The following is a 14,647-nucleotide window of genomic DNA, read 5'->3' on the forward strand; positions in this document are numbered from 1 at the left end:
ATGAACCATGGCTGTTCTGTAGCATTAGTTTCCATGCTCCACTTTTTTGCTGTGGTTTAATTGGTTTCTTAAGAGGCAGTAATGTATCCCAACTGAAGAGTAAAATGGCAGGGGAGATGAGGAACAGGACAGAGACCCTTTCAGACCAACTACTTTGCTATCGTTTCTAGAAGGCTAGGACCGAAAACCTCTAAGTAGGCTGCGTCTAGAGTCAAAGGTCAAGTTAAGATAGTTGGCTCAAATAATGTTGAGCAAGTTCATTTTTTCTGTGGGTTATGGGTTTTCAAGACAATGGTGCAGACGGACATAGGTCCCAGAGGCCACAGAGTGGGGGGGATGATGGAGGCTGCCTGACACCTCACTTCCTCGGGGCGGTGGGGGGAGTTGTAGGGACTGATCACTCCAGCCCTGTACTCAATGAGAGTCCTCAGTCACACCATCCTTTACTAGTAAGATCCAGGGGCGCCTGGGTGGCTCAGTCAGTTAAGCATCCAACTTCAGCTCAGGTCATGATCTCGCGGTTTGTGGGTCAAATCCCGCATCGGGCTTTGTGATGGCACCTGAGCCTGGAGTTGCTTCGGATTCTGTGTCTCCCTCTCTGCCCCTCTCCCGCTCACACTCAGTCTCTCCTTGTCTCAAAAACAAACATTAAATTTAAAAAAAAAAGATGCCCAAATTAAAAAAAAGAAAAAAAAAAGACCCAGGGAGGGGACACCGACTACCAGAAATGGTCTCTAAAGCATGCAAGAACAGGAGAGCCTCACCCAAAGGCTTTTAAGTGAAAGTTACACTTTCTAAAGTAGTTGAAAGGATGAGTATGCCGAAAAAGGCCCAGAAAATTCTGTAAAGGCTGGGCCGCTAGTTGGGAAAGACCTGGTTGTAAGTAGCAGAAACAAGTTTTGATTTGGTTAGGGTTCTACATCCCTGCATATGCACCGATTTTCTAGAAAACCCTTTGCTATCCTCACCATCATTGTAACTTCACAAAGTTAAAGAAAGTAAAACTTGGCTTTAGCTGATCTCCAAAAAGCCTCAGGGTTTTTTTCTAAGAGTCACAGCCCTAAAGGACACCTACACCAGGTCCTTTTTCCCATGTGGAGTGGACCTGGTCACTCTGGCTGCTCAAACAGGGAAGCTCTGAGCCAAGCATTTGCCTCTCTCAGCCAGTCGATCTTTCCTAATTCGAAGACTGCCTCAGGTTGAACGCAGGCAGCTCTTTGTAAGTCTTGACTGAGCAGCCATTAAATTGTGTATCTACAAGGTTTTTGCCACCTAAATTAGGTCAAGTTTAAAAAAAAAATGAAAAATGCTGTCCGTAGGACTATTTCCACTGAAGGAGAATAAAATCTGATTATATACAGAAGGGAAAATACTTTCTGTGTGTTTGCATAGAAATTATTAAACCTGGACAAGGCATATGTAGTATAAAGTGTTTTAGGAAAGGAAAAACTTAGTCCAAAACTCCCTAGAATACAAAACATTCTGGAAGAGGCTTAGGCAACTTCAAGAGAAGCAAAACTCAAGAATGAATACTGTAGTACAAAATTATGGCCAAAAATACTGTATTTTTAACCAGCAAGATCATTGGGGCATTATTATACAACATTAGGTGTTTTTTTGCAAAACTAGTTCCCATCCCCAAACAATAGACAATACATGCATTTGAATGACATTTTAAGAACAGTAAATAGGATTCTTTTAAATACTGCAAGTTAAAAATGTTTTCTGACAAAACTCCCTAAATACATAGGTCTAGTAAGGGTTTCCAACATGATGACAGGTGAGGAATCCAGCAAGAAGTTGTATTTAGAGTATTTGAGGAAAAGAAATCTACCAAAAACATGTGTTTAAGTCAAAGTAACCGGAACGTTACACAGCAATTTCCATCTCTTTCTAAACTGGACAATATTCTAGTGAAGAATATTTTCTTCCCTGTTTTTTTTTTCCTACCTATCAAAGCTTATATGAAAGTCAGAATTGCTTTATCGAAGTAAGATCCAATTTTGCCCAATAGGTGTTTTTGAAACGTGTAAATGTCATTTACTATTGGGTTGGAATCCTATGGAGAAATGGAAGATACGTGATAAGGGAGGTAAGAAGGAAATTACTGTTTGAGCACCTACTATGTGCTGGGTGTGTATGCATACTTTGAACAGATGATTCTAGAGGCAAGAGTATTATTGAAAGGTCATTGGAAGTTGGGAAGACAGCAATGAATGGGTTGTTACTCTGTGAGGAAAAACAAATGACAAGTTTAGACTCTGTACTAAGTATTTACTAAACAGCAGGTGTCTGGCTCGAAGAATTTCTAACTAATCACATACAACTAAGCCATTTCTTGTCCTAATTTGGTGGAACCAAAATGAAACCCCAAACACGTAGTCACCAGGACAGACCTATTAACGCTACATATGCTGGAAATATGTGGAGACAGATAAACAGACACTATTGTTAAGTTTTAATTTTTGTGTGTTTCTAACCAAAGACAGATCTTTGGAAGAACATAGTAATGAATACCAAGCACACCTTGTTTGTATCAATTGAGATGTTGTCAATTACCAATTAAGTGGTTTTAAACCCTTATTTAATTTTAAGAAGAGGAGCAATATACATTACAATACTTGGGTACACTTTATTTTTATATGGGTTAACATTCTTCTATATTTCATTTCATTCATTTTTTTGAAAAACTGAAAACAAAGGGAAATTGAGGGTAATTTGAAGGTTATTTCCAACCAATATCTGAGTCTTGCAGTATCTCGTTATACAGCCCTTTCTTCCCATTATTTTTTTTGCAAATAAGTCGTTTGACCCAAATCCAGCATAAATAGCTTTTTACCAATTCCTAACTTAAGACAACTAACATTTACAATCATGTGGCAGTATAAATTTTAAAATTACAGTTCATACACCTTGACAATCAAGATAGTCTAAAGTACAAAAAGTAAATTGTCCTTTAGCTGAATTACCTTTTTGTAATAGGCTTGCTAGTTAATCCACAAAAAAAAAAAAAAAAAAAAATACAAGTTTCAGGTGTTCTTTGAATACCTTTTGTAGATGTCATATGCTAGTAAACAACAAATGCAGGTTCCTAAGATTTTTTTTTCCCCCAAGTCTATTCATGACATTCAACAGAGCTCTTCGTATGAAAATGTTTTTTTAAAAAAACAAAAACTTCGAGGGGATTTATTGACTTCTGAATGGGTGTGTTATTTCCCTTTGTTTCAAGAGATGAGGCACAAACTTCTGGATTTAAGCTCTGTAAGGCATAGTACAAACCTCCAATTTACAAATGAGGAATTCTCTGTGGGTTTGGAACTGCCATGTCACGCAAAAAAAGGGAAAAATTATCTGTAAACTGGTACACTGCAATGTGGTGAGTCATGAAATGGCTGCTTGCCTTGGTATGCTGAAGAAAGGTTTTTGTGGTTTGTGTTTTTGTTTTTGAATAAGACATGCCCAAGTCACCAAAAACTGGCCACAGGCCTCCATTACCTGGAGCATCAATGGCAGGAGACAAGTGGCACACGCTTCTAACGCTTGCAATCACAATATAATAGAAAGCATGAGTAAACTTTGTTTTTTTTTTTTTATACAAAACTGAAAAGAATCCCTTCCCACCCCTAGCCCCTTCAATAAAACCCCAAAGAAACAGAAAAAAAAATCCTTTAGCTTCGATTGACTAGTGTGGATACAATTAGGTTTCCATGCATCACTGCTGCGAGGGTGATCAATTTCTTCCTTTCTCAAGAGAAAGGGATCTTGTCATGCACCCTCCGGCAAACAGCGAAGCCACCAACCTCAATTCTGCATAGCAATTCCATTCCAATTTCATAAAGACAAATAGAACAATCTTTCCCTGTTTGCTCAACTTCTTCGAGCTTTGAGATCATGTTTAATTGACTACATCTACTATAGCTCTATTAAATAGAATATCTTGATTCCCTAAAACTGTAACACTTAGGATCTTGTGATGAGGTTTTCTCTATACACACTGTAGGCCTTCAAATGTTATTGTTGACTTTTTTCTTCTTTCTTTTCTTTTTTACTTTTTTCTTTTTTTCTTTTTCCTTTTTTTCTTTTTTTTCTTTTTCTTTTTTTTTTTTTTTCGTTTTTTTTGTTTGTTTTGTTTTGTTTTTTTTTTTTTTTTTTTTTTGCTGCACCAAATTTAAGATTGCCCTTTCAGGCAAGCAGTGGTCTCTAGCTGTTAAAACATTTCCTTAGTGGATCACAATAGCTTCTAAAACTGCCTTTCTAATAAAGGCCATCAGAGAGGTAATACTAAACTGTGCATTTGCCAAATAAGAATATGAATCGTATAAAAGCTCATATTCCAATCCTAGGTCAAATGGCAAAAGTTCTACAAAGTTGGTTTCCATGTTTGTATAAAAGCTCCGACTGATTTTACGTATTTTGCTATGAAATTACCTTTGGGTCTTATCAGTACACCTCTACTCAGGAATGTGCAAATGATTTTATACAGCACGATGCTAGTACCGCTCTGTACGATAGTAAGGTTTTTTTTTCTTTTCTAAATGGAAAAAAAAAAAATATCCCTAGTCAGAAATAAACTGACCAATTTACATTCTCCTCTCTTAAAAAAGTAAATAAAATAACATTATTCAAAATGTGAATTAGCTATAAGACATACACTTACATAGATACATATCGATACAGCACATTCAATCTGCCAAAAAAAAAAATTAACGATTACAAAGCCCGTATGGATGCGGCAATGGCAAGAGGTGTACGTACAATGACTAGAGCGTTCAGAATTGCACTAGCCCTACAGGCAGTCTGGTTCTCAATTAAATTAGAGCTGCTTTCCGAGCAAAGTGAAAAAGTAACTCGTGGTGTTTGTGGCCGGGAAAGGAAGGAGAACATCCCACTACGGGTTAGTAACCCTGGTTCTCCTCCAGTAAAGCCATTCATTTTCTCTTGCCTTCATTGTTCCCCAAGAGTTGACGGATAGGGGAGTCTGGACTTGTGCCAGCTAGTATGATACTTAAAATAAGACCAGTGTCGCGGCCTAATTCTTACTCCCCAGCAGGTTTAAAATAATCTTTATTTCCTTAGATCGTATGTCAACTCAAGCTGCTGGACCGAAGCTCATCAATACAGGTGCTGTTTTGTTTTTTGGGTTTTTTTTGCATTTGTTGAAAAATTGCACATTGAGAACTCCAATGATCTCTCCTAAGAGGTTTAGTTACACAAATGCATGTTCTATAAAACACCGAGGGGTTAACTCTTAAGGAAGTCTTGTGGACCTAACTCAAATTCAACTTAATCGGTCACCGGTTTAAAAAGTTCACAAAGGGGGTAAACCAGCAGTAACATCGGATTTTGCAAATGAAAGGTGTCCGAATACTTGAATTACGTCCTTGGCAGACCTACTTGACCTTAAAGAAACACAAAGGGTAAGACCGGCTTTAAAGGAAGAGACAGAAGCAGATTTCATGTTCTATCACAGAAGACACTATTTTACATTGCTGATTTGGACACTCAACACGAAACGCACACTAAATGTGATCTCGAGGGCAGAGAAAAGAATGGACCATGCCAGTCAGATTGGCAGTTACCTATTCTTGGGCAACTGGTGTTTCAGGTGGATTCTCAGCCAATGATTTAGGCCTCACACTCTTACTCTCTTCCATTTGTGAGACACTGGCTTTTACCTCTGAAATTTTTACTACTTTACTTTGACAAAAAAGCCAGCTTTGGCAACACATACCCATAATACATTATGGCCCAAACACTAAGGGGGGAAAAAAAAGGATGAAAATCTGAACCAAGGTGGGGAAAAATGAACAACCTAAGAAACAGGTTCTGGATAGCAGCCATTGGGGTAATGTAGTGTCTGTTGGGCATATACATATATATAGAAAATGGTTTTTTGTTTTTTTTTTTTTTTTTTGGCATCTGCAATTTAAAGAGAGGGTAAAAAAAAAGTAAGGGTGGAAGGACCATGGCACATGGCGTTAAAAAAAAAACAAAACTGTGGTCTCTGTTCTTGCCTTACTGTCTGTGCATATTTCTCTCAGCAACCAAGCTATGGCTGAAGGTAGGAATCCAAAAGAAACGACCCTTCACTGTAAGCCGGGCATCCACCCTCCTAGCCCAAAGTGAGGCAAGATCATGTACTGATATAAAAACAACTCTATATGTGTATCCAGAGCAATACATTGAAAACCACAGTATTAATACTTAGAATCCTTCAGCAACACTACAAACCGTTTAACTTAAGCTGATGCCGATGGCTTAAATCAAATGGCGCTGTCCTGTCGTTGGAGAGAAAAACCTGGCCAAGAATGGAACTAGGATAAAGGCCGTTGTGACCCAGGGAAAATCAGGATGAGGGTAGGGGGTGAGGAAAAGGGCAATCAGCTTTGTTTTCCTCAATAGAAAAGAAAAAGAGAAAGAAACCACTCTTATCTTGGTGAGTGCATGACTGAGAATTGAAAATACATTGAGTCACAAGGTTTTTGCCTAAAAAAAAAGACAGCGAGGAAATGTGCTGGGACCGTACTTCAGCATCCTGTTTTTCCTCTGAATAGTTTAAATAAAATCATAATATTTACTACAAACCCTGTGGACACATTCACACAGAGTCCGGGACGGCAATAAATTAGTATTATGCAAATGGTTTTCCACAGAAATCCAGTCCCTCTTGTACAGCTTCAACAGCCCACCGGGGAAGGGACGGGCGGTACTGAGGAGGCACAATTAGACCAGATTGTACTCCTTCAGGTTCAACTGGAGGATGGTGTCCTTGACGGCGGCAAAGACAAAGCGGATGTTCTCGGTATCTGTGGCGCATGTGAAGTGGGAGTAGATAATTTTGTCACTGTCAGGGTTCAGGTCCACGAACATCTTCAGGATGAATTCTCGAGCTGCCTGGGCATCTCTCTGGGGTCCTGTTGGTCAAGGGAAGAAAGGGACGATTTGTCAGCGGATCTGTGTGTGCCTATAAGCAGTTAAGTGTTCACTGGGTCGGTAACAATGCCACGGGGAGGACGCTTGCACTGCAGATTTGATCCGTTATAACCATCTTCCCCAACTCGAGTATGTGCAACTGTTCCTCTTTGGCATGTTATCTGACCATCCACCCGTCTGCCTGTCTGTCCATCCACCCACCCACGCACAAGGTGTGGTTAGGCGAAAAGAGGCAGGTGGCTTGAATGCTAGGTGAAGTTTCGCTCTGACTCCTTACGTGACAGGGAGCTACTGTAGGCCCTTCAGGAAGGGAGGGGCGGAGAGCTTACTACTACTGGACTGAGTTACTTGTATTGGTTTCTGCCACACAGTAAGCATCCATACAGATAGAGCTGCCTTAGGCTCTCCTGTCAATCTGCCTCCCAGGGGCCCCTCGCCCCTGCTGTGGATCTTTTTCCATTCTCCAGACTGAAATCTGTTTCAGAATAGTTCCTGGGGCACCTGGGTGGCTCAGTTGGTTGAGCAGCGGACTCTTGGTTTCAGGTCATGAGCTCCGAGCTGACAGTGGGGGGCCTACTTGGGATTCTCTCTCTGCCCCATCCCTGTTCATGCTCACTAGCTCGCTCGCTCTCTCAAAATAAATTTGAAAAAAAAAATCTTAGGTCCACCTTCAATTGTGCTCTGCTACCTAGCTTCTGGATTGCTGGTGTTTCTGGGCAAACTACATTTACGTAGTATTCAATTCACTATGTGTGATAAGAGAAAGACTGGTGTATGTTTCCTTAGCTTTATTTGGGGTGTCTTCCAGGCTGAACACTCTTCTAGATGCCTTAAAACAGGACTGCAATGTATTTACCAGGGTATGGTAAAAGTTTAGCTTAAAATTTTGCCATGAGGGGTGCCTGTGTGGCTTAGTCGGTTAAGCGTTCGATTTTGGCTCAGGTCACGATCTCGTGGTTTGTGAGTTCGAGCCCCACGTCAGGCTCTGTGCTGTTAGCTTGGAACCGGGAGCCCGCTTCATATTCTGTGTGTGTGTCTCTCTCTGCCCCTTCCCTGCTCGTTCTCTCTCAAAAATAAACATTAAAGTCTTTAAGTTTGTTCATTTATTTTGAGAGAGACAGACCCAGTAAGAATGGGGGAAGGAGAGAGAGAGAGAGAGAGAGAGAGAGAGAGAATCCCAAGCAGGCTCCACACTGGCAGCGCAGAGCCTGATGTGGGGCTCGAACCCACGAAACTGTGAGATCATGACCCGAGCAGAAACCAAGAGTCGGTCTGCTCAACCGACTGAGCCACTCAGGAGCCCCAAACATTAAAATCTTAAAAAAAAAAAAGTAAAATTTTGCAATGCATTCTTAGATAGGGTGCCAACATCATAGGCAACAAAAGAAAAATTGGACCTCATCAAAATTTAAAAGTTTTGGGCATCAAAGGACACCATCAAGACAGAGAAGAGACCACCTACAGAATGGGTGAAAATACTGGCCAAACACATAGCTCATAAGAGGTTAACTTCCAGAAAATAGAACCCCTATAACTCAGCACCAAAGACAATCTGAATAAAAAATGGGCAAAAGGGCCTGAATAGACATTTCTCCAAAGATATATAGCTGGCCAATGAGCACAGACAGGCTCAACATTCTTAATCATCGGGGAAACGCAAATCAAACCCACTGTGAGCTGTTATTTCACATCTGCCAGAATGGCTATAATAAAAAGAAAAAAAAAGGATACAGTATGGGCAAGGATGTTGAAAAATCTGAATGCTTATGCATTGTTGGTGGGAACGTACAACGGTGTAGCTGCTGTGGAAAACAGGTGGGTAGCTCCTCCCAAAGCTAAACATAGATGACCAACTGGCCGGCAATTGTATTCCTAGGTATGTATATCCAAAGGAATCAAAAGCAAGGACTCTGGGGGGCCTGGGTGGCTCAGTCGGTTGGGCCTCCGACTCTTGATTTTGGCTTAGGTCGTGATCTCACAGTTTGGGAGATCGAGCCCCTAGTGTCACTGTGCTACAGTGCATAGAGCCTGCCTCAGCTGCTCTTTCCCTGCCCCTCCCCTGCTTGTGCTCTCTAAATAAACTTAAAAAAAAAAAAGGGGGGGGGATTCTATTAGTTACTTAAACAATGAATTTCACTGTCGTAGTATTCATAAGAACCAAAAGGTGGAAAGGACCCAAGTGTCCATCAACAGAGGACAGAAAGGAATGGATAAACCAGAGGTCGGAGACACACAAGGGGATGTTACTCATCCATGGACAAGTTATGATGGCTGCCACAACACCCATGAACCTTCAAAACATGATGTTAAGTAAAATAAGCCAGACCAAAGAACACATCTTGTATGACTGCACCTATAGGAGGTACCCAGAATAGGCAAATTTATAGACACAAAGTAGATTAGAGGTTGGCTGGGGTGAGGGGGAAGTGAGTTAGTGCTTCAGGGTCACAGAATTTGTTGGGGGTGAGGAAAAAGTTTTGGTAACAGTGATGGTGCACAGCATTGCGAACGTAATTGTCACTCAACTACAGGCTTTAAGATGATTAAGAGGACACATTTTAATGTGTAAGTTATGGTAAAATGGGACTTCAAAAAGCCCTGAATTGTAGCTTTAAATGGGTAAATTACATGGTATGTGAATTATAGGTCAATAAAGCGGTTTTAAAAACTTATTTAATCCTGACAAATGTATTAATTTAAAATTTATTGTTAACTAGGTAGGTGTCTTAACGTTACTATCGAGTACCGAGTAGCCATCTTAGTCTTTGAGGCCCATATATGTACATTTCCCCCGTCTTTTCCATCCTAAGAAAGAAGGAGGTCCTGCTATAGCCTTCTCCTCCACTTCCTTCTGACAGGACCATCTCAAGATCCACAGCCTCCATTTTTTCTGTCAAGATTCTTGTTCTCTACTGGTTGGGATAAAGAAATCTTGGAAAACTATACTGAGGGCCTGACTACTGCTTCCAACAAAATGCATCGTGGATTTTAGACGGCCAACTTGAAGACTTTTCAAAAGGGCCTGATTGCAGATTGGGGATTACCCCTATGAGTTTACATCTAACCCTGCCAGAAGGAGGAGAGAAAGAGCCATGAAGACAAATGGGTTATTCCCACTTGAACAATGACCACAAAAGTAATGTTTGAATTTTTGACTTCAGTGACCAGAATTGAAATTTTTGTCAGCAATTAAGAAGGCTGGCATCATAATGAAAGTGCCATAATAATACTATGATTATAATGTCCTGTTTTTCTCAATGTACTATTAAGTTATTAATTCCACAGCAGTAATAGAAAATATTTAGAACTAGGACTAATACACTGTTGGGGTTGGAGAAGCTTCCCATATAAAGGAACCCCAGCATTCTGGTTTGTGAAGGAAGTTCCCTTTGGTTTTGTATATCTATCCTATTTGAGAAAAAAGGGGCTATTTTTTTTAGGCCCTCAGAACTAGACTCAAGTTCAGTGACGATCACTTGTAGTGTGTTAAGTTTTTAAGCATAAATTAAATTATTTGAATAAACACAAACTACAAAGAAATCCTTACAGACATCCTAGCACGCAGAGGACCAGAGTCTCTCTGAACAATTCTGCAATTCACGTCCATGTGGAAATGGTAATTTCTCTTTCTGAAGAGAAATACAGAAATGGCACTCATTATGATTAAGACCTTGGAAGTGCCGAAATGTGGAAGTGTGAAGTTCATAATACTATAAACATGTTTGTTATAAAAACAGCACTGCAGAGTAGGCCTAGAATTTTTTTCAGTTGTAGCTCATCTTACAAGGGCTTTGTATGCAATGACAGCTGTGTTTGCTTTGTGAATAAGTGTCTTTTTTTTTCTTTTCTTTTCTTTTTCCATGGCTAAGTCGCCTGTGTGCCTTACGTGCACGAGGTTAACGGTAAAAACCGTGTTCACGGTTTAAAACCTTCTCAAGGCGGGCATGTGGGAAGGAAAATGCTTACAGTGATGGGGGAACCCAGGGAAATTTACTGGATGGAGGAGATAGGTAAAGAGAGGAGGATGATGTGGCAAAGAGAAAAAAAAAAAAATTATCCCAAACAGCTGTTGCAGAAAAAAAAGTCTTGTGCTGCAGAAAAATCAAACCCACATGTGGCATGCTGTGGGCGCTGTGCTGAGCAGTTAAGCCTTGGTGGCTTTGCTCTGTGGGGTAGGCTGTGCTGTGTTTATCCCCTGCCGTCCTGTATGCAAGCACATCAGGTTTGCAGGTGGCCACGTATGGGGTGGGGTGTCATTTCTTACCTGCTGATTCTCATTGGATTACGAGAAAAATTAAGACAGTCTCTTCTAGGGGCGTCAGGCAAACGTGTGTTAAAGTGTAACCAGATGCTTCGTGCCCATCTGATTCAGGTAGACCTAGTGGTTAAAGACTAGTCTGTTGTTGTTGGAGACCAGGTTAGCTACGTGTTAAGTTTCCTTCCTTTCTTCTTCTTTTTTAAATGTTGGTTTATTTTTGAGAGAGACAGACAGACGGAGACACAGAATCTGAAGCAGGCTGTCAGGCACAAAACCTGATGCGGGGCTCAAACTCCCGAATGGTGAGATCGTGACCTGAGCCACCCAGGCAGCTCAAGTTTCCTTCCTTCTATAGTTTCCTCAGGAACAGTGAGGGAGGGATAGGGTTGATGAAATTTGTAACAGTGCCAGCTAGTGGCAAATGAAAAGGAGTAAAAATGGAAACACTGTGAAAGGCTAGCAAAGTATTTGTTTTTAAAGGCACAATAAAGCACAGTAAAGTACTTGGATAGGGGACAGGAACACACTGCTAACAAACTAGACAGAGGACTGTATCTAATACCTGGTAACATCCCCAAAGTTTCTATTTCAATGCACCAACCTTTAGAACCTTACACACATTTGAGAAGGGAAATTCAGTTCACCAAAGACGCAACCTTGCCCACTCTGCGAGCCAGCACGGTACCAAGTGCACGTGGGATGAAAACATGAGAACAACTCCATCCTTGATGTGCTTGTATCTTCTCAGAAAGCTATAAAGCCAAACTGAATTATTCGTGTTTTGAAGACATCACCTTTCTGAGGGAGCTTTTAGAAGTACAGAAACAATGTCGAACTGATATCCACTGTACATCCTATGTCGATAACGTAATTTAAAAAATGGCGGGGGGTGGGGCGCCTGGGTGGCTCAGTTGGTTAAGTGCCCGACTTTGGCTCAGGGCATCATCGCACGGTTTAGGAGTTTGAACCCCACACTGGGCTCTCTGCTGGCAGTGCAGAGTCCACCTCGGATCCGCTGTCTCCCTCTCTTTCTGCCCCTCCCCTCCCAAACAAACTAAAAAAAATATTTAAAAAATCATCTGTTATATCCACCTATCGATACATCTTTGTAAGAGGTTCTTTCAGGTTTGTGTTCTTCTCTGTGCCACGTATCCCGCTAAGTGACTTATATATGGTTCTATTCAATTATTTCCTATGAAAAAGAAATGGAGTCGTTGAATAGACATGTCCAAACCTACAATGCAAGTGGCAGGGCTGGAACTCTGTGACACTCAAAGGTGTCCTCTTAACTACTATTCATGTAGATCTGGGTGTGTCACACTTTCTCTGTAATGCACCACAGAGTTTGGTTCTGGTCCAATATGGTGACATAGGAAGACCCTAAACTCACCTCCTCTGGGACACGTGTTATCTACACCTACTGATAGAGCAAATCTTCTTGAAGAACTGAGGATTGACTGAACAGCTTCTGCACAACCAAAGATGGAGAGACCGCACAGAGAATGGCAAGAGAGATGGAGACACGGCAATGAGGGGGATGTCCCCCCACAACGCTACCAACGGCAGGGGGGAGGGGATAGTACTGAGGGGCTGTGGGCAGACCTGTCTATGGGCCCAGAAAACAAGCCGTGGGTCAAAAGGGTAACTAGAATGTAGAGGGACCAGCCCTAGAACCTGCCAAAAGACGGGGGTGCTGCTGGCACTCTCTCCTGGTCACAGGGGCTGGGGAATACCACAGTTGATGTGGCCTCCACCATGACAGGAGTAGCGTGTGGCTGCCATGGCTGGCCTGCTGCCTCAGGGAGGCCTGGGCCCCTAGCCCATACCAGCCCCAACTGTCCCACCTGGGTGGCCCCAGCACCAAGCACACGGGCACATCCCTGGTCAATGCTCACTAGAGTTTTAGCCAGCACACCAAGAGGACACAAGAACAAAGCACATCAGAACACTCCAGGTTCCAACCACTTTGGCTCTAGCAGCCCTGCCAGGGCACCACGCTCTGGAGCCCTCTGGGAAGTACCCTGGAATGCCTTGAGACCTGTACCCTCTCTTGGCTCCGGCCATTGGGCCCTCTGTGCGGACTACCCTGGGACACTCTGGCTTGTACCGACTTGAACTTCAACTGTCCTCCCAGGGCGCCCTCTGAGTGGAAAGCCCTGGAACCACTCCTGTGCCGACAGCCCCAGGACCCCTGGCTTGAACCTATTTCCTCTTCAGTTGTCTTGCCTTCAGACTTAACTGTCCTGCCAAGGCACCCTCTGTGTGGAAAGCCCCGGGATCCCCCAGCTTGCACTCATTTCAGAATTAACTGTTCTGCTGCGGTGCTGCCTGTATGGAGAGGCCGGCTATACCACCAGGGCAACCCCAGCATGAGGTGCTCTGGAATCCCCAGCTCATGCCAGCCAGAGCTCCTTCCAAAGTCAGCAGGCACACACAGTCTACGCAGGGGATGACCACGTACAAGACTATGCCATCTACTGTAGCCATTCCGCCTACTTCATGGAAACAGACAAAGAAAGTCAAACACAAAGAGGAGACAGAAGAATATGCTCCGAACAAAAGAACAAGACAAAAGCTAAGAAAAAGACCTAAAGTGAAATCAAGATGAACACTAGGCCTGATAGAGTTTAAAGTAACGGTCATAGTGCTCGCTTTGGCAGCACATATACTAAAGTAAGTATCATAGATGCTGCAGAGGATGTGCAGAAACGGGAACCCTCTTGCACTGTTGGTGGGAATGCAAACTGGTGCAGCCATTCTGGAAAACAGTGTGGAGGTTCCTTAAAAAAATAAAACTAGATCTACCCTATGACCCAGCAGTAGCACTGCTAGAAACTTACCCAAGGGATACAGGACTGCTGATGCATAGGGGCACTTGTACCCCAACGTTTGTAGCAGCACTTTCAATAACAGCCAAATTATGGAAAGAGCGTAAATGTCCATCAGCTGATGAATGGATAAAGAAATTGTGGTTTATATACACAATGGAATACTACGTGGCAAGGAGAAAGAAGGAAATCTGGCCTTTTGTAGCAATGTGGACAGGACTGGAGAGTGTTATGCTAAGTGAAATAAGTCATACAGAGAAAGACAGATACCATATGTATTCACTCTTATGTGGATCCTGAGAAACTTAACAGAAGACCATGGGGAGGGGAAGGGGGAAAAAAAAGAGAGGGAGGGAGGGAGGGAGGCAAACCATAGGAGACTCTTAAAAACTGAGAATAAACTGAGGATTGATGGGGGGGGGGTAGAAGGGAGGGGAAAGTGGGTGATGGGCACTGGGTGTTGTATGGAAACTAATTTGACAATAAATTTCATATTAAAAAAATTAAGCATCATAAACATGCTCACTGCCTTGGACGGAAGACTGGAAGAACTCTGTGAGAGCTTTAACAAGAGGAAATATTTTTAAAAAATCAACTAGAATTGAAGAATACAATAAAAAAGTGAAAA

At 42.1% G+C, this 14,647-nt stretch overlaps 1 protein-coding gene across 5 annotated transcripts in view; it reads right to left on the bottom strand.

The window, feature by feature from the left end:
• Positions 1-4,473: 4,473 nt before the first annotated feature.
• The window catches only part of LOC132663598 (guanine nucleotide-binding protein G(q) subunit alpha), a 312,825-nt gene continuing 302,651 nt past the window's right edge, over positions 4,474-14,647 (bottom strand). For all 5 annotated transcript variants that reach the window (XM_060610013.3, XM_060610016.3, XM_060610018.3 and 2 more), the window contains exon 7: positions 4,474-6,914. In XM_060610013.3, the coding sequence (XP_060465996.1) occupies positions 6,724-6,914 (191 nt within the window). In that variant the 3' untranslated portion in view covers positions 4,474-6,723. The remainder of the gene's footprint in view (positions 6,915-14,647) is intronic.

The sequence above is a fragment of the Panthera onca genome, chromosome D4 (assembly GCF_046562875.1).
Source record: "Panthera onca isolate mPanOnc1 chromosome D4, mPanOnc1 haplotype 2, whole genome shotgun sequence".
In the NCBI taxonomy this organism is placed as follows: domain Eukaryota; kingdom Metazoa; phylum Chordata; class Mammalia; order Carnivora; family Felidae; genus Panthera; species Panthera onca.